Source organism: Muscardinus avellanarius (assembly GCF_963383645.1).
Source record: "Muscardinus avellanarius genome assembly, chromosome: 2".
Lineage (NCBI taxonomy): Eukaryota > Metazoa > Chordata > Mammalia > Rodentia > Gliridae > Muscardinus > Muscardinus avellanarius.
The window spans coordinates 133448404-133474532 of NC_137787.1; the positions used below are offsets into that span (position 1 = coordinate 133448404).

Consider the following 26129-nt stretch of genomic DNA (forward strand, 5'->3'; position numbering starts at 1 on the left):
CACTGGCCAGAATTAGAAACTCAGATAATGCCAAAAGTCAATGGAGACTTGGAGATGGAGAAACTTCATGTACTGCTGGAGGGAGTGGAGAGAAGACAGCCATATTGAAAAGCAATTAATTGAGCACTTATATAACTCAGACAGACTGTGCACAAATCCATTGTGGTGACACACCAGTACTGCTCCAGGTTACGAGTCCAAACAAGTTCTCACAGATTCAAAACGCCTGCCGAGGGGGGGCGGGCAGGGACATTGATCACAGCCTTGTGTCACCTGGTGTTAGAGGCAGCCCCATGCTTATTGTTGGAGTTCTACGCAGCCCTGAGAAGCAATGGAGTCGCTGCACAAGTAATAGCATAGGTGCATCGTAAAACCCATGCTAAGTGAAAGCACTAAGAAATAAAATAAAATCTGTAATCCTAGACCGTGTTATAGATCAAAACCACATGCACACAAGGAATGAGTAACGCTTTATAAGAGCACGTGCAAAGGAGACATTAACACGCTAACAGTTGTTGGTCCTGGGGGAGGAAGGAAATGAAAGTAGAAGATTGAGATAAAGAAAATAAATACATTTTAAGAACTCAAATTAGTGAAAGCCATAATTCTCTCTGACTCTTGTGATTGCATGAGGCATTTCATTCAATAATGGTTTTACTTTAACAAAATAATAAATTTTATCAATCCTTTTTTACTGGTATCTAAGATTTATTTATTTATTTATTTATTTATTTTTTTTTTTTTTTTTTGCACATGGTTGCTACTTAGCCAATCATCTTGGCAAAAATCTTCCTTTAAACAATTCTATAATGACTCTCAATCTGTGTGGACCCATTTGGGAAATAGTTATTTGATGATAAATCTACATTTATTCATTTTTTATCCTTTCATCTGTTGCACAAGGCATTGAAAATTCTACTAGTGATATGATTTTTTTCTTAACTAACTAGTTACAATGAATTAACAAAGTCATCTATACAAATTGACCAAACCAATATTGTAGACATAGCCAATATGGAATTTTAACTAACTTCTCCTCTGATCTATTTTCGACTCCCATGTTCTGGTCTGAACAATGATATACAAAGTGTAGAAATTCTGTTTAGTTTTAGTAAGGAAACTCTATCCTTCCACAAAATTTAGTTGTCTACATTTCTGAATAAGAAGCAGCCACGATAATTGTTGTAGATAAAATACTAACCAAAAAAATGTAAAGGAATGAATCAGGAAATGGATTGAAGGGAATACATTACTAGTTAATTTACTGATCACAAGAAAAGTTAAAAAGTTCTATTCAGAACACATGTTTTGAGCCAGGCGTGGTGGTGCACTCTTGTAATCCCCGCACTTGGGAGGCGGAGACTGGAGGATTGCGCAGGTTTGAAGCCAGCCACACTGGCTTAAGAGACCCTGTTTCCAAAAATAAAATAGGTCTGGTAGTGTAGCCCAGAGGTAGAAGGACTTCCAGGAACCCCAGTACCACCAAAAAAAAAATACATGTTTTGCAAATGAAATGGAATTTTGAGAGAGTTAATTTCAGAAGTCATTTATTAATTAAGTGAATTACAGATTGTTTTCAATACCTTAGAATTCAGGGACATGCTGCCGGGCGTGGTGGCATATGCTTGTAATCCCCGCGCTTGGGAGGCAGAGACAGGAGGATCGCGCAGGTTCGAAGCCAGCCACGCGCGCTGGCTTAGGAGACCCTGTTTCCAAATAAAAATGTAACAATAGGTCTGGAAGTGTAGCCCGGAGGTAGAAGGGCTTCCAGGAACCCCAGTACCACCACCAAAAAAAAAAAAAAGAATTCAGGGACATGCAACCAGAGAATGAGAAAATGGCTTCATTTGCATATTAAGTGACAGCTCTAATTTAGAGAATAGTTTTATATGGTGATGCATAGCTACACTGCAGCTTTCTGTTGAAATCTGAGTCCTCTTTAAATCAGTAAGAAGTTGGTGAATGAATGCAGTAAGGGAGAGGCCCATCACAGGATCAACAGGAAACCCTACTTGCCTATCAGGATACCACTAGGAAGCTCTGATGGCTTCTTAGGAAACAAAAAAGGGTTTTTTTTTTTTTGTACTGTGGTTATTTACTCTGAGTAATTAACATTTTTTCCCCACTAGCTAGCAAATATCCCAAATTGCCCAGTGAATCCCAAGCTCTATATCTGAGCTGAGTTAATTCACAATAGAGGAAATGAATTTCTTCTCAGTCACCTTAGAGGTAAGCTGGAAGATTTTAGGCAGGAAAATTAAATGCATATCAAATTTATTTAAAAATTATTTAATTTTAAATTAATGTTAAAAATTAGAAATGAAATTATTATAAAATGCCATTAAAACAGCAATATAAAATTATTTTTTCTTTCAAACATGAATGTTTTGTAAGAATTCAATTGAATATTAAAATTCATGCTGTATATATAATAGAGCCAAGAGAAAGACATTTTCAAAACAGGAAATTTTCATCTGGGCCTTTGTCTTATTTTAAAGGTGGTATTTTGCCAATTCTAGGAACTGGAGATCTAATACACATAAATCAGATAGAGGAATGTGAAGAGCATATTCTTATTTATACAAAATGTTTCACAGAAAGAAAAACCTATAAAGCTTTGCTAAGTTTGGATATGGTCTCTCATATTTTTTTAACTCATTTCAGGCCCTGGAAAGTGAATTTGTTTCTTGCCAACTCCATCAGTGGATTGACCTTATATTTGGCTACAAGCAGCGAGGGCCAGAGGCTGTTCGCGCGCTCAACGTGTTCCACTACTTGACCTACGAAGGCTCTGTGAACCTGGATGGCATCACTGATCCTGTGCTCAGGGAGGTAGGTGTGAGGGCTCGTGATTTTCCAAAATTTTCTGGCATCCCTCAAACTCAGATTTGACTTTCCATTTCTTTCTGTCTACATTTTTTCAACATAATTCTTTACCACATATATATGTCAAAACAAGTGATGAGACCAGCATGTTCCTTTTTTAATTGCAGGCACTGTTTTATTGTTACCCCAGAATCTTCATTAAAATTCTGAATACATTGTGTTATTAGTGAGTGAAACCAGGCTGAATATTTAAATATGAGTAGCTTGTAGTAAAATAACCTGCCAGCATATTTTTAAAATAAAAACAAAGGTATAATCTTTTAGACAGAACATTTGAAGACAGGTATCAATGAAATAGGTGCATTGATAGAATTTTATTCCTATACATTCTCAACCTGAAGTGTTTGTAACAGTTGGGAATCACATACTGTAGTATAAGTATTTTCAGTGAAAATATTCATATAAAGTATTGTTTAAATCACTTCCACATTGCGTAAACTGCTTTCAGATGGGTGGGGAGCATGGAGATGCAGCAGCTGCTACATAAGCATTGCTGCAAGGAAGCTGTATCCCGATCTTCCATCCTCTCCCGTATCCACCATCTGCTGTATGCAAAACAAGCCATCATCTCTGCATCTCCGGGCAGTGGAATGCTTCTTTTTAATTTTTTAATTTTAGAGATAGAAAATGTGTAGATTTGGCGAATGAAGCTCTACTAAAATAATTTGCATCAGTATAGTTATTTCTTATATACCGCTATAAAGCCAAAATGATTCTATTTGTGTGGTTCCAAGCAGAGAAGAGGAAAGGGAAGAGAAAATCCTTGTGATCATTGATCATTGAACCCTTAGGGCTGAATATTCAGAGAACACATTGAAAGCATATTATGAGAGGCAATATCATATCATAGTATATGCACAAGGAGATGGAACTGAAGTGAATAATGAGAGAGATACCAGGCAGTATGAAATCACTTGGTGAAATAAAGAATTTTCTCTACAAATGTAGGTAACTGTCATAGTGTCTCTAGTTGTGTAAAATCTTTAATTAGATTATTTAGTGGGAGATAATTCTTAGCTTAAGGCTAAGATTATTCCTTTTACTATATACCTTTGCTTAACACATCCCTATTATATATATATTTCTTACAAACTCAATTTTTAGTTTAGAACCAATACCTTTTGGAATCAGAAAGGAAAATAAAATAATTTGAATAGCTCTTTCTTACATTTCTAAGACCAAATTGGTTTTTGACTTTTAAACATCATAGACATTTTGGGTCCTGGCTATTTTATTATACATTTTTATAACTAATAATAAAGTTCTGTCCCTATAAAGAAAGTTGCAAGTTAACTCTGTTGGGCATAACACAATACACTGAGCATCTTGTATTGAATAGGATGACAGTACAAGGCAGCATTAAAATGGACAGAAAGCCGGGGGTGGTGGCGCACGCTTGTGATCCCAGCATTGGCAAGGCCGAGACTGGAGGATCGCGGTTCACGGACAGCCTCAGCTACTTAGTGTGGCCCTCTGCAACTCAGTGAGACCCGGTTCCAAAGTAAAGAATAAAAAATAGGGCTGGGGGATGGAGGTCGAATGCCCCTGGTTCCATCCCTGGTGCTGAAAAAAAAAACAAAAACTGACAGAAAAATAGCAAGTTTTTCCTATTTAAATGAGGCTTAAAAGAAATAAAGAATAGAAATTATAACTAAGACTGTACATGATTATAGTATATATTATTTGAGTTCTTTAAAAAATATCCATTTCTCCAATTATTGCACCATTATTTTGAACAGTGGAAAACTCAATATTCATAGGCCTTAATCAGCAAACTTTAGGACTTATTAATGAAACATTACATTAAAATGTGTATCTTTAAAGTTTCATTGAGTAGGAATAGTTTGACCACATGATTGCAAATTATATAGTTGGTCTAAATAGTATATTACCTCACAGTGACACAGACTGTCTAATGCTAGAGAACGTTGACTCTAGACTCTGTCTGCTTTTAGCATTCTCATTCTGAGAACACAATTGTGGGATACTGAGATTCCATTTGAGAGATTCCCAGAATCAAGTGATACACGTGTTCTTCTCCCCAAACTCCTTTCCCGTGTCCCTGACTCTGTCGGCAATTAGATACTAAATGTGAGGGAGCAGACCCTTGAAATACTGGTACCTTCCTTCCCTGCCAGCACAAGTGTCTAGGTTGCTAAGGAAAAACACATGCCTGAATCCCAGTACTTCAGAGTCCACGACAAGAGAATTCCAGATTCAGAGCCAACTTCAATTTAGCCAGGCCCTCAGTGACTTGGCGAGACCCTTTTTCAAAATAAAAAGTAAAATATATCTGGGGTGTAGCTCAGAGGTAGACCACCCTTGGGTTTAATTCCCAGTACAAAATTAAAAAAGAGACACTTTATTTCCTTGAGACCAGAAGGAGACCATTTAGTATGGTATAGACATAACAGAGTAAATGATTTTAAGAGTAAAATGAGCTAATGTCTTCTGTCCTGACCCCCAACATTACTCCTAATACATTCACATTAATGTTAATGGAAATTAGTCAATTAGAACCTAGCATATTTCCACACAGAAAAGTTCTGCATACCATTGAGGAGCTTGGAGATCAGAACCTTCCGGTGGATGAGAGCTGGTTACTTAATCTCGTGCTATCCCAGTTCTCTCTATAAAGGGAAAACAATAGCCATTTCCCAACACAAAAGCACTTAGCATCTATGGTCACAAGAAAGAACCCAGTGGAAAACTGGAATGCAGTCTAACATATTCACCATTTGGTAGTCATTTTGCATTACCCCTGTGAGTAGGCTCTCTGGGAAGCACAATACCTTTTATAAAAACACTGGAGACTTGAACTACTATACCATGGCTTCAGAGCTGATCTCCATCTCAAGGCTTGAACAGAGGCTGGTGCAAAAAGCAATTCAAAGAGTTAACCCCTGTGCCAAGGACATATTTCAGTGGTAGAGCCCTTGACAAGAATGTGCAAGACCCTGCTTTCCATCCCCAAAACTATATGCAAAAAAGTTAATCCTTTTATTGAGCTTAATATATTCCTTTTATTTATAATGACTCTCTGGGTATTTTTTAAATGCCAAGATTCTACATAGATAAAACCAATGGCAGGCTTCTCACAGTTGTGCTAAACTCCAGCTAGCCTAAGGAATATGGGAATTTTTTTTCTCATGTTTAAACACTGATTTTAAGAGAATTAAGTATTATGTGATTATCTACACATATCTTCCTTCGTTAAAAATATATTCTACAGTCTGCCTATAACTCTGAGCTTTGAAGTTAGTGCTAAAATTTTGAGAAATGGCTTAAGGTTATTGATTCATTCTTTCTTGACTGGTGAAATCATGACGCAGCACTAACCACACAGCAATTATGGCATTAAAATGTCAAGAAATTAGAGGTCAGAATAACACATAAGCTTCTTCTCCATGTCAGATTAAAAATTGACATTCTTTGACAGCCTAGGATCTCTGGCTGGGAAAATTATGACAGCTTAACTTATTTTATACTTGTAAAGCAGTAATTGATAATAAACTTTATCATGACAGCCTCTGGGCAGAAACATGACAGTACAGTTCTGCTACAAAGCTCTTCTTAATATGTAAACACTAGATCTGTTGGATAGGAGATATTAGTTAAATTGTCTTTAGTCTTGGCTTACATCATAATCTTCTGGACACTTTTCTGAATGCGTGAACTCAACCGACTACTTGGACTGTGCTTTTCAAACATGATAATGAGTATCTTATCTGTTCTTAGACATTAATAAAATTATGTGATTTGCTTTATATTTATACTAAATACGAGATGGCCAAGAATTGCATTTTATGACCTGCTTGAGGGATAACGAAGGGAAACCTTCATTTCTCATGGTTTTCTAACTCCTTGCTACTCAGGAGCCTCCCAGAGCCCAGCAGTATTAGCATCACCTGGGAACTTGTTAGAACTTCATGTTAGAAGCTCAGGCCTCCCTGACCTACTAACTGGGAATGTGCTTTCACTGAGATACAGAGGTGACATGAGACACTGAAGTTTAAGAAGCAGTGAGAAAAGTGTGTTAGAATCACTTGGGAAGCTTTTTGTGTTCCCTGCAGAAGTAGAGAACCTGGGACAGTGAACCCTGCTAGACCTCTCACTCAATTTCAGCTCATTGCTCCTTTGTCCCCAGTGCTGCTTCTTCTGCTGTTTTAAACACACAAATACCCTTCCAGCGCCATCTAACCTGCCATCTACTGTATCCTCCCTATCCCAGGGGCATTTCAGAATAGCCCAGAAGAGACCCCAGGCAGGTTAAATATTTTTGTTCAAGGACACACAGCTATATTGCATTAATACCAGGACTTAGGTGAGGTTACCTGATCCTAGAATCAGTTTTTCTCTAGTCCCATTATCTTCTCAAAATTAAAAATAACAATATGTACCAAAACTTACTAATTTAAAGGCTACCATTCCCCTTGCATACAAAAAATGATTCTTAAAAATTTAACCAGATGTGGTGGCGCACGCTTGTAATCCCCGCGCTTGGGAGGCAGAGACAGGAGGATCGCTCAGGTTCGAAGCCAGCCGCGCTGGTGTAAGAGACCCTGTTTCAAAAATATAAAAATAGGTCTGGGAGTGTAGCCCGGAGGTAGAAGGGCTTCCAGGAACCCAAGTAACACCAAAAAAAAAAAAAAAAAAAAAAATTAAGGGAGACCAAATATGTATTTCCTATTTGTTCTATATTTCTAATGCAAACTGTAATGTTCTCCTCTCTCTCTCTCTCTCTCTCTCTATATATATATATATATATATATATATATATATATTTTTTTTTTTTTCTGTACTGAGGATAGAACCCAGGGGCATTCTATCTCCGAGCTACACCCCCAGCCTCATTTTTTATTCTTTATTTTGAGCCGGGCGTGGTGGCACATGCTTATAATCCCCACACTTGGGAGTCGAGACAGGAGGATCGCACAGGTTTGAAGCCAGCCTCGCTGGCTTAAGAGACCCTGTTATTTTGAAATAGGGTATCACAGAGTTGCAAAGTGCCTCACTAAGTAGCTGAGGCTGTCCTGAAACTGTAATCCTCCTGTCTTAGCCTTGTAATGCTGGGATTATAAGCATGTACTACCATGCCCAGCTTGTTTTATATATAATTTTGAATGTGTCAAAGCTTTCAACTCAGTATAATTTCCAGAAATTATAGAAGGAAAATTATGATTTAAAAAGGAAACTTTAAGCTGGGCATTGTGGAGCATACCTGGAATCACATTACGGGGAGGCTGAGACAAGAGCATTGTAGGTTTGAGGCCAGCCTCAATAATTTAGCTAGGCCTTCAGCAAATTAGTGAGACTTTGTTTCAAAATAAAAATAAAATACAGCTGGGGGTGTGGCTCAGAGGCAGAACACCCCTGAGTTCAATCCCCAATACCAAAACAAACTCACAAAATCGAAACCTTATTAGCCATTTTATTAACCATTTGTTCTAATTACTCCTCAGAAAAACAGTTTTATCAGTCTTTGAAGGTTCCAAAGGGCCCACAGGATTGTGCCATAGTTAGTAGAGATTATTCATGAAATGAATGCCAAAATTATTTATCATGCTTTTGTAATGGGTGGAAAATATTTCATTCTAAAGTTGTTTTAGTAAATGGTCACACTTATGCCCACAGGGGTAATGATCCAAGCCTGTCTGCCTCAGAGAACAGCTGCATGTACACGTAGGTAGTACGGAGGGGTGGGAAGGCTGGCTCTGGTTAGAGTCTGTATCACAGCCTCACCACTGGCCTTTGAGCATGTTGAGCCAGTGACTTTACTTTCTTCTGGACCTTTGTTTTCTCACCTAAAAAATGATGGCATTTCTCTTTCGCAAAGGGTCTCCCACATTCTTTAAAGGCCCCCTCATCACAGCCCACTCGTTGCCTCACTCTTTCCTTATATTTACACTTTTTAAGATTTTTCTTTCAGCATGATTAACTTTTTCATCCATGTTATCAAGTGAACCAGCCTAAGTGTGGCCCTGGCATTAAAGTGGCACCTGCTCAGCAAGAGAGAAAATGAAGGTAATGCTACCGCAGGAGCTGCATCACACCACACAAATTGTGGACAAGACACTTTAAGTTCTAAGCTTATCTTAAAACCTGTCATCGCACCTACAGTTGACATCAGTAAGCCAGGAAATGACTTACATGACTCTTCATTGACAATGAGAGGTGCACACGGAAGTACTGTTTTGCTGGCTGCTGTGAGAACATAGGCTTATGTTCTAACATGCGATGTTATTCATTTATAGAGATATGCATTTATCTATTTTGTATTTAAAATATTAAATACATTTTAATATTACCAGCAGTCATACAAAATATTGTATCTCTAGTTTTCTACTACAGTTTCTTGGTCTTTTTAGCTCTTTTCTCCTTTGATCTTGCTCTTTGATTTGGGGGTGATTACACAGCATCCGTTTGGGTCTGCTATGGTGAAAATATGCTTACAGGAAATAGACTAGATCCCTTCAGTTTCTACTTTATTTTCTTGTTGAAATATCCTTTGCTACTACACAGAGCTGACACATAGGGCTGTGGAAGCCCAACAGGACAGATGTGCCTTGAGCCAACACAGCTACACGGCTGTCTTTCCCAAGAAGATGAACTGATAAAATTTGGAAGGAAAAATGCACTTGCCATCCTGGAGATATCCTAGAGATAACATTGAAGGCCACTTAGACCTCTGCCTTTTCTTTCTGTGAATTTATGATCACTTTTATTTCTCCCATTTCTGACTCCTTTCTGTATATGACAAGGGATATCAACACCACCCTCTGGATCTGCCTCAGTGAGTCACAGTTCAAAGTTATTCCTTTACACATCAATATTCAGGGTTCTTCTGCTTGCTAGGTATTTGGAAAAAATGATGCCAACAAATTAGTAACAGAAAGGCCAGCAAGCATTTCCTAAAACCATCCATCTTCATTTTCCTTCTACAAGTAACAGAAGTTTTACTGAGCTAAAATAATTAACATTTCAAAAGCCAAATTGAAACACAAAGAATGCCCTTACATTTTAATTATTGGAGTAGAAACACACATTGGGTGTTTTAGGAAACTAAAACATCACCCTGAGAGCAAAAGATAGGTTCACCATGTATTTGGTATGTGTTCCTCTTCAGGAGCAATAGGGCTTGCGTGGTGAAGATTTGACAAAGAAAGTTTCAATATAGAAATCAGTTTCGAGAGAATTAATGACACACATTCAATGTTGATTACTTAATAAATCTTTAATTTAGATTTATCTTTTCTCTTCGTAATTACTGCAGTTCTTAGCAAGTCTATGATCATCAATCGTCCCTACAAAAGCATAAATAATAAAGCCAGTAAAAGTCGGATGTATGTCGTTTGTGTGAGATATGCTTTTATTCTCCTCTTCGTGTTATTTTTTATTGTGTGGTGTTGAGAAACACTAATTATTGATTTTCAGAAATTAACAGCAAATGCTTTCACAAGCATCGTGTCATATTTTACTCAAGGGAAGAAAGGTGAAAATTGCAGCCTGATGTTTGATAAAGAAATAGCTGGAAGGGATTTCTTTATCTTCTGTGAACATAGATTTTAGTTTTATTACACAGTTGTTACCTCAGCATAAATTAACAGTTATTCAAAACACAGTGCATGTTTCAATTTGTTGAAGTGGATATTGTTCAGAGTACTCAAGCATTTCAGTTAGATGTTTAGGACTCGTTTTTAATGGGGTTTAGCATATTATAATGAGTCCTAAGTCCATTTAAAGTCTCAATATAGTCTATTTAGGTCAAAGTCCATTCTGTTCTGTTCAATACATGCAATATTTTCAATCTGAATTTGGCTTAGTAAAAGTATATGCTCTCAGTTTGGAGTATTTATACCTCCACCTGGTGAACCTTAGTCTGTGTATCATTCCCATACCAAGCAAGTATGTATCCACTTTTATCACTCTCACTGTTATTTTCTTCCCATGACCAGACACTCCCATGAACTTAGAAAGGCCATCCCTGCACCACTCTCATTCCTCTTCCGGCATCCCTGTCTCCCCTCAGCTTCTTTCCCTCCATACACTCTACTTCCTCATCAGCCACTATAGAAATTATTTTATGTAAACTTATGCAACCAAGGAGAATTTGCCAGGGATGCTGTCCTGATTCCACTGTGTGGTCAAGCATTTCTGCATCATCCTCTGCTTATATATTACATACGGTCTGCCCCAAAGTGAGCAAAGAATCCTTAAAAGAGCATTTGCAAAATCCCTTGCTTCCAGCTAGGTCAATCTCAACATCATCCACAACAGACTATCTCAGTTCTTATTTTGATGATTAATAAGTAGAGATTCCAAAGAAACTCCAATAATGGCATCCCCACCAAGAAGTTTGTAATAGTGCTTATCTTTTAACTATGGCAAATCTTAAATAAAAACACCACTTTCTTGGATATACTTTGGTTTTGGTCTGTCTTACCCAGACATGATGTGAAAGGTAGCCAGCATTTATCTCATTTGTATTCCTTAATACCAATCCTATTTGTGTAAGTCAGGAGCTCAGACATCACCCTGTCAAAAGAATAATAAAGACATTCTTAAAAAGGAAGGAAATTTAGATGCATGCCACGACACGGATGTACCTTGAGGATATTAATGCTAAGGAAAATAAGTGGTCCCAAAAAGATAAATACTATGACTTTAGTTATATGAGGTTTCTTGAGTAGTCACATTCATAGAGACAAAAAGTAAAATGGCAGTTGTCAGGGACTAGGGGAAAAGAAAGTGGAGAGGTTTGTTTTTGTATTTATTTATTTATTCATTTATTTATTTATTTATTTTTGGTGGTACTGGGGTTCCTGGAAACTCTTCTACCTCTGGGCTACATGCCCAGAGCCATTTTATATATTTTTAAATTTGAAAACAGGGTCTCTTATGCCAGCACAGCTGGCTTCGAACCAGGGTGATCCTCCTGTCTCTGTCTCCCAAGTGTGGGGATTACAAGAGTGCACGCCCAGCTGAGAGGCTTGTTTTTAGTAGGTACAGACTTTTAGTTGTACAAGATGAAAAGGGTTCTGAACACTCCTGAACCACACGCTTAGAAGTGGTTAAAATACTAAGGTTTATGTTACATGTTGTTTCAGTTGCTGTGACCCCAAAACTCGGCTACACAACTTAAAGAAGGGAGATTTACCTGCTCACAGTTCTGAATTTCAGTTCGGTCCCTGTTAGGCCGGGTTACACTGGTGGCTCTCAGGGTACGGTGGCAGTAGGCAGAGAGCAAGTCCCCGCCCCACATCATGGAGGCCAGAGCCAGAGAGAAGCAAACTAGGGGTTCAGAGGAGCAAACACAGTCCCTGAGGCCACACATACCCTCAGGGACCCACCTCCTCCAGGCACACCCCACTTGCCTTGTTACCACCCAGTCAATCTGTAACAGTGGATTTATCCACTGATGAGATTACAACCATCATGACATAATTCTGTCACCTCTGAACATCACATGAGCTGTTTTAGGGGACATCCTGTATCTAACCATAGCATGTACATTTTTAAATGTTTTATAAGAGGTAATGAGTAAAGTTTAATAATGATCCTAGTAACAAAAATATGGGCAGAACAAAGTAGTTGGACAAGGGAAAGTGGAGTGCCTACAAGTTGCCTCTCCGGGACCTTAGGGTACAGAGGGAGCCATTAACAGAGCCTGGCAAGGGAGGTAGCTGCTCCACAGGAACTCTGATTATGGCTAGAAAAATGTAACCTAGGCACCAGGCAAAGAGGGCATCTAAGAAACACTTCCACCTCCTGTGTCCTGTCCTGAGCTATGTGTCACTGACGGCACCTAGTGAGAAGGCCGAGAGCAAGGGGGCTTGGTGGGGCACTTCCATGGAAGCCCGTGGGCCAGAGCCACAAGAGGTGTTCACCTCAGCCATCAGTCCCCCTTGAGCTGTTCCCTTCTCCAGGCTAAGCAGCCCTATTGAGACATCTGGGGAAGGTCAGCCACCACCAGCTACATGAAAATGTGTGCACTGTTCCAACTCAAGTACCCTTATTTTAAGTAGAAAAATTGAATGAACTTGCCACCAACAGCACTGAGCCGATACAAAAGGAAAGTCTTCTGGATGGAGCACTTTCTATCCAGAGAAAATAGTTTTTATTTTTCACCTTCCTTTGTTAAGTCAATTATATAATGTCATCATTAATACCTCATCATTCCAAGGAGGTAATAGGAATCAACAGGAGGATACGACCCCTCTTTATACTGAAATAATGAAACCAAAAACTAAGGAAATGAACAAATTGGAATGAATACCCTACCCTCAAATATTGTCTAACACTATCTACTAATTAAAGCAAATGTCCTTTTTTACTCAGGTTACTAAATATTTGCTTAAATATTCCATAATTTTGCTGGAATTGATTTTTGGTTTTGCCTTAATTCAGTTGATAGTTAAAATCAATGGAAAACTGTTTGTTCTTCTAATGTGATTTCTATGAAGAGCTAGAAGTTGAATATAAAACACTGTTTAAATTTTTTATATAGCTTAATGTTTATAAAGCAAGAAATAATAAGGTTCATATATTATTTGCTTGATTAACTTTGCTCCTGGTTTTCTAGCATTAAAAAGTAATGCTTTGTGTGATCTTGTTTTATTACAACTATAAACCAGAGACAAAAACTTATCACTTAAAATACACAGTGCCATTAAGTAACTTCCCTTTTATCATTTTGGACTTCTCAAAGTCCCATTGTTTTTAGTTTACTTTTTCTTATTTGGTATTAGTAGAATTGTAGGTGGAACAGAAGGCTAATATAAATCACATATGTATTACTTTTCTTCTGTGTCAAATTTGTATTTTCTGGTTAATACAAATAAAATATTGCTGAGGGTACAGATTAGAGGTAGAATGGTCAGGGTTTGATCCCTAGCACCACAAAAAAACTGATTTTATTCCTGAAAATTGATTTAAAAGCTTACACAACAAGGGAAATAGATTATTTAGGACATTCCAGAGCCTACATTGTTTAACTCCCTTGTGTGTTTCATAACACTATAGACCTGATGGCATTCCATCTGAAGATACTAAATAATGTTTACAAAAAGGGGGGGGGACCATGGATTGTAAGGATTCTATGCAATAAAAATATATCTGAGTTAAACTTACCTATTTTGTTAAAAACAAGATCCACACAAATTTGTATCTACTGTATACCAGAGATAAGGCGTGACTCCTGAACTTTGACCTACCTGTTGTCTCATTTTCTTTTACCTTGGCTCTGAATTCTTTCAGATGATCAGGCATATGTATGCTCTATAGGCATACATTCTTCGTTTATTTCCTCTTCTGACCAGCTTTCAGTTTGACCCATATTCCCCACTCTGCCCCATTTGTGTTCTGCAAATATTTTGGGGGTCTCTCTTAGAACTAAGCTACAGTCTTGACCTGCAGAGATTCACAGTCTGAGCAGCAGTCATACATGCATAATTGTGTGTTAAAGGCCATAATAAATAGGATAGGTGTGCTGGGAGAATGAGGAGGGTGTTCATTATGATTTATGATTTATGGCGTCTAGGGAGAAAGAATTGAGAGCCCTGACCAAGGTGAGCATCAGAGGAGGCTTTCTCCTGCAGAGGGAGTAGATCTCAGAACAGTGGCTTCATTGTGGAGATTCATGGGTTGCCTGGGGTCCTGCATCTCAGGGGGCAGCTCTCCCAGGCACAGTACCTACTTGCTCCAGAAGGAAGATACTGACGATTTTTGAAAAGGGAGGATAGAAACAGGACACGGGGAGCAGGTCAATAAAGACAGTAAGTACTCACTTTCCAGTAATGTGTCTGGTAATCACACATACACACACACACACACACACACACACACACACACACACACACACACATAGAACTTAGAGGAGACAGCTCACTTTATCAACATCAGGAAGACCTGTACATTTTTAAGTCATAAGGCAAGGAATTACTGAAAGGCAAGATTATAAGATAGCTAAAAGATAAATATTACAGTAGGATCCTTTGGGTCATGGGGTTTGGGATGCTCATGACAACACAGAGGGATCTGAAGGAAATAAACGTTCAAGATTGGTACAAAATTGTTTTAGTGAAAGGCAGTTGATCACATTCCTCATGCCTTTTGGGAGCTATTTAAAATATATGTGCAAGTGGTGCCCTGCTTCAGTACAAAAATGACCAGAACGGTCTATACAGAAGTTTTCTGGGAATTTTATCAGTTTCATAAAATTTTCTAGCATAATTTTAATACTTTTCTTTCAGAAACAAAAGTAAAGTCAAGCAAAGCATCTTTGCCGAGTCACTCTTTCAGCGAGCATTTAAAGGCTACCTAATTTCAAGGCACTGATTTAAAGATTAAATGTGTTTAATTTTATCCCCCACTCCTTGCCCTTTGGGGTTCCTTTTCCTGAAGAAGTAAAAACACAGGCAAAAAATATTTATTGTTAGAGAGATTTTAGCTGTTTGTGATACATCAAGCTAGAAATTGGACACTTGCTAACCAGGCAGCTTTAACAATAAAATTACTGCTCGTTTTTTCAAATAATTCTCAAGAGTTTATTGTTAGTAATGTGAACCTAACCAGAAATGGCTTCTTCCCCCTTTTATAATCATAAATCTTGCATTGGAGAGACAAAGTGTGATGGTATCTATATGAATACAATTCAGTTAAATAGTCACATTTTGCATGAGTGGACACCATGCAAATAAATGTATACATTAAAATTGGACAGCACTTAAACAGATTTAATAATTCATCCCATTGCCTCTGCAAATAAAAGAGCTAAAGCCCCACTTAAGGAATTGCTAAAATATGGAGGATAATGAGGCATTCACATTTAATATTGCTAATAAATTAGAAAGTTCACGTTTTTATTGATAAACATTTTCTTGGAATGCAGTCTAGGAAGACAGATTGTTAAATTTAAACACTTTATAAATGAGAGCTATAGCTAGAGATGTGATTAGTGGTGGTGATATGTCAAGAGCCATCTACCAACTTACCTGCACTCCTTCCAGGACTCAGCAATGGTTTTCATATTTCACTTTTATGTGCAACCAAATTGCACACAATTTTAAGGGGAAAAATTAGTACAGTAAGAAAATAATGATCATAGTAAATATTGTGCTTCTCCTCATTGACTTAAATTACATACTCATAATAGTTCAGAAAAAATATTCCTTAGTCTAGCTTAATATATGTTGAAATATTTTACCTATCGAATTTGTTTACAGAAGAAATACTCAAGCCTATAAAATTATCACACACAGGCATATTGTACAGTTCAGTTTGCCACCTAAATTGTTTTTATAAATTGGAAGCCATAAAAATCTCGTTAATATTTTCATCTGCATAGACTTTAATAAAATAACATATAGCTTAGGATACCCAAAGAATTCTTTCCTTCCTGAGCAAGTTCTCTCTAAAATTTCAGGAAACATTTTTTTGAGAGAAATTAATTAATACCTTGTTCAAGGTAAATGTATAGTACTTCAGAATTTATCTTCAAATAGCATGGGAGGCTAAAATATGTTTTAATGAAAATCTTGCCATATTTAATTATTACACAAACATTTCATTATTCTACCGATTGCCCTTTGAATTGACTGGAATGTCTGATTTTCTGATTTCTGCTATTTGGTATTAGTGGTGGACTTTATGTCTTATCCTTTTTTTATTTATTAAGATTCCAGAAACTTATTTCATTAGAGATCTCCACACATTTCTCCTTACAAAGGACTTTATTATGGTATATGCACTGTCTTTAGTGTTAAGATTGTTCTGTGGTCTGTAGCTGCATGCCTGAACAAACAGGTCAGCATTTTCACATTTAACCCCAGCTTCTGGTAATAAGAATACTGACGTGGTTAACTGAAGCATGTTTGGAAGAAGAAGCAAAGCTTGTCTACAAGATACTAACACTTGGATGATTCTGCACCTTGAGAAAAGAGCACCGGTGAATTTTCTGGACTTTTTTCATGGCTGACTTGGGATACACTTGCATTGTCAAAGAGTGTGTTGACCTCTCTCTCTGATGCATATTGATTATGACAATCACCCTCCTTGCCCTGCAGGCCATGGAAGCACAGATACAGAACTTTGGACAGACGCCATCTCAGTTGCTTATCGAGCCACATCCACCTCGGAGCTCAGCCATGCACCTGGTAAGACTGAGCAGCATGTTGAGGGTTTTTTTCTTTTTTTCTTTCTTTTGTACCTGGGTATAGAGCAAATAAAACAGTGGTTTTTAAGCAAGATTTTTAAACGCTTTTCAATTTATTAGTTAATGCTTCCGTCTAAGGATGTACTGATGCCCCAGGGAGAATCGCAGGAGAGAGCATAATTCTTTCTTTCAGTCCTGCTTATTAAGCTAGACCAATTTTGGATTCAAAAAATAGCCATCTTCTCTGTGTAGGCCTCTACATAAACTCACTTGTGCACATACAGGCGTATAGACACATGCTGGCACCAAAATTAAATTAGATTTGTATATTATACTGAAATATCTTAACACAATATGATACTGCTAAATTTAATTTGGGGCAGCTAGGTGGATTAAAGAGAGTAGTTCATTTTATGAAAAGGAAAGAAATACAGAAATAATTGATGGCCCCTACAGAGAAGCTGTTGACCAGAGTGAGAAAGAGGAAGGGTTCCAGGGCCAGACCTAGGCCAGGCCCCATTTATCCCACTCACTAGTAAATGACTCAGGCAAGGGGTTTAGCTTCTCTGTATTCACATCTCAGCTTCTGTAACATAAGGTAAAGCTGGGACCTACCATTGACAATGTAATGACCCAAGCTTGCACAGTACTTAGACCAGCCCTGCAACACAAGCTCCCAATGAATGGTAGCCGACAACCTCTCCATTCTTGACTCTTATTAAACTCCTATTCCCATTTTGCAAGGGAAAAACATCCACATTTTTCATTTAATCCAAAATTGAAAAGTTCATCTTCATAATAAAACAGTCCCTTTCTAGTTAATTAGCAAAGAGTGAATATTTCTCTTTATCAAGTCAAGAAATGTAAACATTTTTTAGAGAAAACTACCTTAGAATATGTTTTTTAAGCCATGATATTTCACTAGTGCTTCTAGTTAAGAGACAGTAAAAACATTCCTAAAATGAATTGCAGTTCATCAAGTTTTCTAGCCCATCATCAAGACAACAAATACCCTCATTTTAGAGTAAGGACTTTTGGAATATGGCCCATAATATGTATGTGGAAACAAATTTAGAAGTTGTTATTTGTGACAAAAGGGTTGTTCATGCCTTTTATTTAGTTAACAAATTATCAATTACTTATCAAATTCTACTGAACCTCTATACATCTCAGATATGATCCTAAGTATTGGAGGTACAGAGAGAAAGAAATGTTGGTCCTAAGATAATTTTTTTCCTGTCCACAATAGATCAGCCAATCAGTTACAGCCCCCTTTTTAGTCAGTAATGAAGTCTTTCAACTGCAGTTGGTCCTTCTGTGTGATAAAAACAAAGGTTTTCAGGAAGCTCAGGCTGTTCCTAGACAAACACTCAGCCACAGAGTAGACACAGGGACGTGGGCTTGGAGCCTCAAGCTTCAAGATGAGGCATTTTTAATAAACTGTCCAGGAGAATATCTCTAACACTTTATTTTATGAAATGGTTTGGCAGAAGAATTTTATTTCTGCCTTAGTTTTCTCTGTTTAATAACACTAATAAAAATAGTTATCCTGGAGCAGTGCCCAGTCAGAATTCATTACTTTCCTAGGGGAAATTGTTAGAGACTAAATTGGCATGGAGCTGCTTAAAAAGAAAGATCTAAGATTTCTATGTTAATGTCACAGAGGATTCATCTATAGAGGACGCAATTATAAAACATGTATGGAAGCTAAATAATAGTTATTTCTAGTATTCCTGTTTTATATTTTTATGTAATATCATTTCTAGTGTTTAGTAGTACTTTTAGTATCTACTTTCTAATCAAGTCATGTACTAGATATTTGAGAAACAAAGGTTAAACAAAGAAGAAATAAGGAAAAGCATTTGGCCCTCAGTCAACCCGCAGCTGAGAAGAGAGAGGAGGCATAAACTGTAAACAGTCAGTGCCAGGGCAGAAATGTGTGCAGAAACACTGGCGGGGGACACTCAGGCTGCTTGATGGAGGCTGTTCTATTTTAATTATTTAGATTGTAGCTGCAACCCCATATCAGCCAGATAGAAATGGAGATATCAGTCAGTTCACTTTGTATTTCATGTAAACAGTATCAGTCTACCGAGCTGATTTTTTTAACTGCACTGAACAATCGTATCACACCTTGTGGCCTGACTTTTCATGCGTTACTCTGGCCATCTCCAAATCGAGGCTAATTGTGAGAATGCAGTGTCCTGTATCGGTGATGTCACAGAGTCCCTGCTGGCTTCTCTGTGTGCCCTGCTCAGTACATGCTACTCTGTTTGGGCAGGTGTTGGCCAGGAGGACCGCGCAGAACTCTGGGGCCTCCCCGCATGTGCTCAGGCTAGCCTTGTCTGTTTTAACCTCCTTCTCCCCAGACCTTCCACTAACCTGGTTATCCCTTTTGTTTCTTTCTGTTCTCTTCCCTTTCTACTCAACAGTGTTTCCTTCCACAGAGCCCACTCATGTTTAAAGATCAGATGCAACAGGATGTGATCATGGTGCTGAAGTTTCCATCCAACTCTCCGGTGACCCACGTGGCCGCCAACACCCTGCCCCACCTGACCATCCCTGCAGTAGTGACAGTGACCTGCAGCCGACTGTTTGCAGTGAACAGATGGCACAACACAGTAGGTATGTTGCCTGAGCAAGACACTCGCTGAGCAGTGAGGGTAAGAAGGGTTCTCTGGGGCAGCGTGGTACCAGATAACTCACAAGAGACAGCAGAGCAGATGTTGTCAAGTCCCACTAAATGACTAACCTGCCCTCTCACCGCTGCTGTGTGTCCCAGGGCACAGAGGGCATGGCGCGTGACTCAGTGCATATTTGATAAATTGAAATCATTTTACAAATAATTCAGTTCCCCCACCCTACTGTACCACATTCCCCCCAGAGCTCCATATTATCCCATATAAAACAAATGGGAGTTTGAACTTGGGTTTTCCAGATGGTAGCTTCAAATCCTCTCTCTTCCTTGTCATTCATTTATTTAGCAAATATTTGAACACCCATTATGTGTCAAATAGTCTTAAGCACTTGTAATACAGCAGTTGTGAACAAGGCAAATGCTGTCTCTATCCTTGTGAAGCTGCAAGGCTTCAAAAAAAGACAAACTGAACCATTCAATGATTTCACATGGGTTTTCTCCAGATTCCTTCCTGAAAGTTGCAGCCGGTACATCTTCAAGTGATACCGGCCTTTGCAAAAATGTAGACGCACTGATACTTATTTGACCCTAGGGCAGAAGTAGATGTGCTAAAGGATTTAGTTGACCCAGCTCAGCACTTAAGATCTGCCTGGAAGCCCCAGGATGCCCTCTGTCTCCAGGACTGAGCATATGAGCCCTGTTGAGTTAACCTGAATCTTTCTAGCCTACTGACTTCTGCCTTGCTCTGAAAAGTGCCGTGATTTATACTGCAGCTTTATCTCCACAGTGTCTAAGCGCACCTATTTTACGGTTATTGGCGATATTATCAACATGGGGTAACACAATTTCCATTCCATCAGAAGTAAGCAGAAAACATCTGAAGGAAAAATATGACTTCATTATTCACAGGAGTCTCAGTCTCTAGAAACATTTCACATCAAGAGAAAACTGTACAGGCTAAATTTTTCTTTTAAATTATCCAAGATTAGTATATATAGAATCACAAATTAAAATGAACTCAACCAAGCCCTGAACGTTAATCTCCTGAAAGTAGCTTTTAGTATGACTAAGACTTTGGTTTGACTTGATTTTACACCTTCGCTTTGGTGGTCATCTGTTGAGAGCAGGTCCCTTGAGTTGGGCCCAGCCTCTGCCTTACCCTGCCTCTGGGGAGCCCACACTCCCACCATCCCTGATTGGAAGAGTGGCTTTTCCTCTGACTTCAGATTCATTGATTGCTTTGTTACCTTAACTTTGTGATGGGTTCAAGAAATGTTATGTTCCTCTATTTTCACTCAAGCTTTCTCTTTTTTTTTTTTGCATTTTAATATTTTTATTGGTCCATTGCAATTATACATCATAATAAAATTCAAAGTAATATAAACAGACACGTGTATCACTTGGTGTATTTCCCTGCATATACCTGTCCCCCCCAGCTTTTTAAAATCTTTTTTTTGTCAGTCTACATCTTAAGTGGAAACCTGAAATCTTTTGTAATGCTTTTTTTTTTAAAAAAAATTAACTATAAAGTCATATGACTGACTCATTCTTAAAATGTACCAGAGTTTTTAAGCATTTGCTTATATATTAACACCGCTTGTATGGTGTTTTTCTCTTTCTCCCTTTAAATCTGTAGGCCTCAGAGGAGCTCCGGGGTACTCCTTGGATCAAGCCCATCATCTTCCCATTGAAATGGACCCACTAATTGGTATGTTAACCAAAAGAATGTGTTTTCATGAATACTGACTCTCCACAGACTCTTACATGGTTATTTTTCACAAAGGATAGTTGGATAATAATTTTTTCAGCCACAAAATTAATGTGCAAATAGCATCAAGTTACCATTGAGGAGCTGTGCAAATCATAATATGCCATCTAAGAACTTTTTGCTACTAAACCAATTACTTGTGACATTTTCTTGATATTTTAGGAGGTCATTTAAGTTGATTATAAACAAAGCAAATCATTACAAACTGCCCTTTGTTTCAGCCTAAAATATCCTTACAACTCTATATTATGTAAAATACAAAGATTCAAAGAGATCATTAAAGGAAACTAATGCTGAAGAATGTCTTTTCTAGAAAGCCTTTTTCAATAGGGCTACACATTTGCAAACTCATGAGCTATAACTCTTTGAGGAAAGTATTAAGATAGTTTTAAGTAATCACATATACTTTTTGGCCATATGATCTGGAGCAAGCCCCTTCATCTTTCCAGGTCTCTCAGTTTTATATTGATGAGGTGGTTTATAATGTTTATTCTGCCCATCTTCTGAGATCATTTAGAAAATTAAATTAGGAAAATTACCTGAAAATGCTATGAAAAACTATTATGATATATACACGTTATGGTTTTGTTTGTTTTTTTGTTTTATGGTACTGGGGATGGAACTTACAGGCATTGTACCTCCGAGCTACACTCCCAGCCCTATTTTTTAAGTTTTTTTTTTTTTTTTTTTTTTGAAACAGGGTCTCACTGAGTTGCAAAGGGCTTTACTAAGACAAGTTATGGTATTTTATTCTTAGATTAGTTCAATTTTTATCTTCAAACTGAGAGAGAGAGTATCTAGCCATTTCTGTTATACCCCTATACAACATAGCGTTTACATGTCTAAGGGAAATACAAAGCTTAGGACTAAGAACGTTTTACTGTCTCTTCCCTCTGTCTAAGAGACATTGACAGTTAAATATACAAGTATATGACCATGGAAAAGTTGATGGCTCTCTTCTAATTAGTCAAGGCCCAATTATAGGGTTTTCCAGTGATCCAGGACCTTTGTTTTGTTTTGCCTTACTGCCTTTTAAATATATATTTTCTTTCATTGCTCATCTTCCCTAGTAATTATTTTTATAGTATTAGCAGATATCTACAAAGAATAGCACTTAGATTTAATTGATGTTAAGAGAGTGGTGGTGGTGGTGACCTCCTACATCTGCATTTTCTACTTAAGAATTCAGCCCAGGGATTACTCCTGAAAGGATGGCATGGCATAAGGGACAGGCTGGCATCCAGACAGGCACTGGGGAAATCAGATGTGCCTCTGAGTTCCTGACTTTATTCAGATGCAATCCCAGTGCTGCGCACCGATCCTTTGCCTGTCTCTTTCCTCCCAGATCTCACTCCCATCTTTATTATTCCTCTCTTCCCTGCCAGGCCATTCTGGAAAGGCCTTCTGTTTGTTGACAATCCAGGTCTTTAGAGCTGCTGACCTAAAGCTCCCTGTGGGGCTGCCCACATAACATCCCTCGCTCAAATCTCCACCTTATTCTTTTCACACAAATTGTAAATACCACCAGAAAATGCCAGATTGGGGAAAGTATTAAGATATCTTTTCTCATATAACATACTTCACATAGTATTTATCCTTCATTTGGTTTTGCTGTATGCGAATGAGCTTGTGCATAACAAACATCTAGAGAATTAAATGTATTTAAATATTTTTATTCTATTTAAAATTCATTGTCTTAAATTCCTCATACTGTTCTTATTTATTGGTGGAGGAAGAACTTAGATTTCTGGCATAGTTTTTAAATGTATAATATGGCTCATAAATAATCACTGCTACTGAGGAAATTTATATTCCTCAAGGGAAAATGTTAAAATCTTAATAATCTGGTAGCTTTAAAAACTTACTGCTACATAAATGAAGCCTAAAAGTATTTTCCCCTTTGCTCCTCTGAATGCTTGATGAAACTCTTGTAATCTTAGTTCACATTCTTTGTTTTCCACCTATTTTTAGCCAATAACTCTGGTGTGAACAAACGGCAGATCACAGACCTTGTGGACCAGAGTATTCAAATCAACGCACACTGTTTCGTGGTCACAGCAGATAATCGCTATATTCTTATCTGTGGATTTTGGGATAAGAGCTTCAGAGTTTATTCCACAGAAACAGGTAATCTTAACTCTGATATAGCATGTTCTCTTTAAAATGACCCTGGTTAAAAATCAGCTCTTCATATGAACTCAACAGTAAAGGCATTTCCATCATTTGCCAACATTGGACCAGTGGTCATGATTCCAATTAAATGTTTACATTGTAAGCTAAATAACTAATTCTGACTCCATCTATTCTGAACTTTGGCATGATTCCTACATTCTTAGGACAGCTGCAGTCATTGTCTTCTTCCCTAAATTCTTATCCAATAAAAGACCTTAAGCCTCTCCTTAGTCTGAGCCCAAGTCTAAAGATAAAAATCATGATTGTGTTATTTTATAATCTCCTTCCTTAAAAATTCTAAGTAAACAACTTGTATGAATTTTCAGAAGCAAAAATGTAGCTGTGATCAGATTTGAATTATTTTGTAAATCTAAGGATCTATAGATTTAGTTCTTCCAAATCTAGTGGAATAAACTTAGGTTAAACTTATGACTATCTAAAGAAAAAGAGTAAATTAAGCTAAACTGTCCTTTCTGTGCTGCAGGGAAATTGACTCAGATTGTATTTGGCCACTGGGACGTGGTCACGTGCCTGGCCAGGTCTGAGTCCTACATTGGTGGCGACTGCTACATCGTGTCTGGGTCTCGCGATGCCACCTTGCTTCTGTGGTACTGGAGTGGGCGGCACCACATCATTGGAGACAACCCCAACAGCAGTGAGTGCTTGTCTACAACTATCCTCCCAGATTGCATTTACTTCAATAGATTTTGCCTTTCTGATTTAATGTATAGTTTCTCCTGAGAGTATGAGGATTTAAAAATATGAAAGCTTAAGTGACAAAAAAATTTTATTGTAATGTAGCTGGGTTAAAAGTATAAACATTATCAATTACTATCACCTTCGGCCTGAGGAGACTCCCAGATGCCCTCGTAGGATCTTCTTGGCCTCCTTACCCAATATCCACACCTCCCCATGCTTCAGAAATTTCACCTGGCCCATTCAATCTCATTATTTCTCTCAACAAATATGATTTCTCTCTTTTCTGAGTTGCAATTAGATTTTATTTATGCCTCAATGAATTTACTACTTTCTATCATGTGTATAGGAAATATCTGTATTTATTCATTTGTGAACAACCCCTTCCGAACAGGAATTGGGACACAAAACTGAGTAAGACCGTTGACTACTTATAATGACGCCTCACATAGTTTTTATACAGGAGTGCTCACTAAAAAGTCTTCTAGGAAAAGAAGAGAGGGCTCCCTTCTAGTAAATCTCCCTTGTAGTAAGTAACTTGGGGAAACACTGCATATATTCTGTCTCTGTATAACTTCTGAAGTATTATACAGGCAAACACGTTGACATTTGTTTAACCCACAGTTTCTCAAACTTATTTCTCCATGGAACTTTGTGTTCATGGAAGAGCAGTAATTAGTCCTTGGAACTGTTGTTCTGTGAGAACACTGAAGAAGATTGTGTTTCTGGGTCCTGGCACGGTGACATATATGAGAGGTTTTCAATAAACAAATAAGAAATTGCCTATAAGGAATTACTGCTCTCCATGACCAAGCTTTCAGTAGTTCAAATGTATGTATTTTCTGTAAAACAAAATGGTTTCTGTGCATGATGAAAGTGGATGGTACCTAAACCAAGGTTATTCAAATTGTAACTCACACACTCGTCACAACTTCAATAGCACCTCAAACATGAGTTTAGGGAATATCTATGCCATGCCCATACCTACCTAGGACAAAAGAGGGAAGAATTTCCCAGGAACCCTGAGCATCTATAATGGAAGTACAGTGAGAACAGACAGGAAATATACAAGACACCATGTTTCAGCTGATGGGCCCAAGGCTGCTCCCCCGGAGGTTCAGCCTGTGAGAAGCACTGAGTGTTCACCCTTCAAGGCCACTCCCTCCCCAGGTCACGCACTGTGGCCAGAATACTGCAAAGGCACAAGATGGCTTTGGATGGATGGATGGACAGGAACAAAGACCCCATCAAAGCTTAGGAGACCATACAAATATTTGTAGTTAGGTTACTAGAAGATTGAACTAGATGACCAAATAATAGGAGACTTTTTTTTTTTAGGTACTGGGGATGGAACTCAGGGGCATTGTACCTCTGAGCTACACACCCAGCCCTATTTTTTTTTTTATCTTTTTATTTTTGAAACAGGGTCTTACTGAGTTGCAGAGGGCCTCGCTAAGTAGCTGAGGCTGTCCGTGAACTGCAATACTCCGGTCTCTGCCTCCCAAATGTTGGGATTACAAGCATGTGCCACCATGCCTGGCTAATAGGGGACGTTTTATTCTTACTACAAATAGCTGGAATTGGACAATGGGTAAAAAACTCAGTGTGTTGTCAATTCTACATTATTACTAAGTATCTTGCTCTAGATACTAATGAGTTAACATACTATTGATTCATCTAAAACTTTGTCCTTAAAAAAGTTCGTCTGTTAACAGAATTCTAATGTAGCTGTGTATGTGTGTGTGCACATGTATAAAATACTTGGCCTGCCGGGCGTGGTGGCGCACGCTTATAATTCCTGTGCTTGGGAGGCAGAG

The 26129-nt window shown here is 38.0% G+C and overlaps 1 protein-coding gene across 5 annotated transcripts in view; it reads left to right on the forward strand.

Moving 5' to 3' along the window:
- The window catches only part of NBEA (neurobeachin), a gene marked incomplete at both ends in the record, with an annotated part of 621684 nt that overhangs the window by 582287 nt on the left and 13268 nt on the right, over positions 1–26129 (forward strand). For 3 of the 5 annotated variants that reach the window (XM_080719963.1, XM_080719962.1, XM_080719964.1), the window contains 6 exons: positions 2665–2832; positions 16950–17039; positions 19471–19663; positions 21313–21384; positions 23416–23571; positions 24101–24271. In XM_080719963.1, coding sequence (XP_080576089.1) covers positions 2665–2832; positions 16950–17039; positions 19471–19663; positions 21313–21384; positions 23416–23571; positions 24101–24271 — 850 coding nt within the window. Of the gene's footprint in view, positions 1–2664; positions 2833–16561; positions 16625–16949; positions 17040–19470; positions 19664–21312; positions 21385–23415; positions 23572–24100; positions 24272–26129 lie in introns of all 5 variants that reach the window. The other 2 variants (XM_080719960.1, XM_080719961.1) reach the window with 1 other exon arrangement.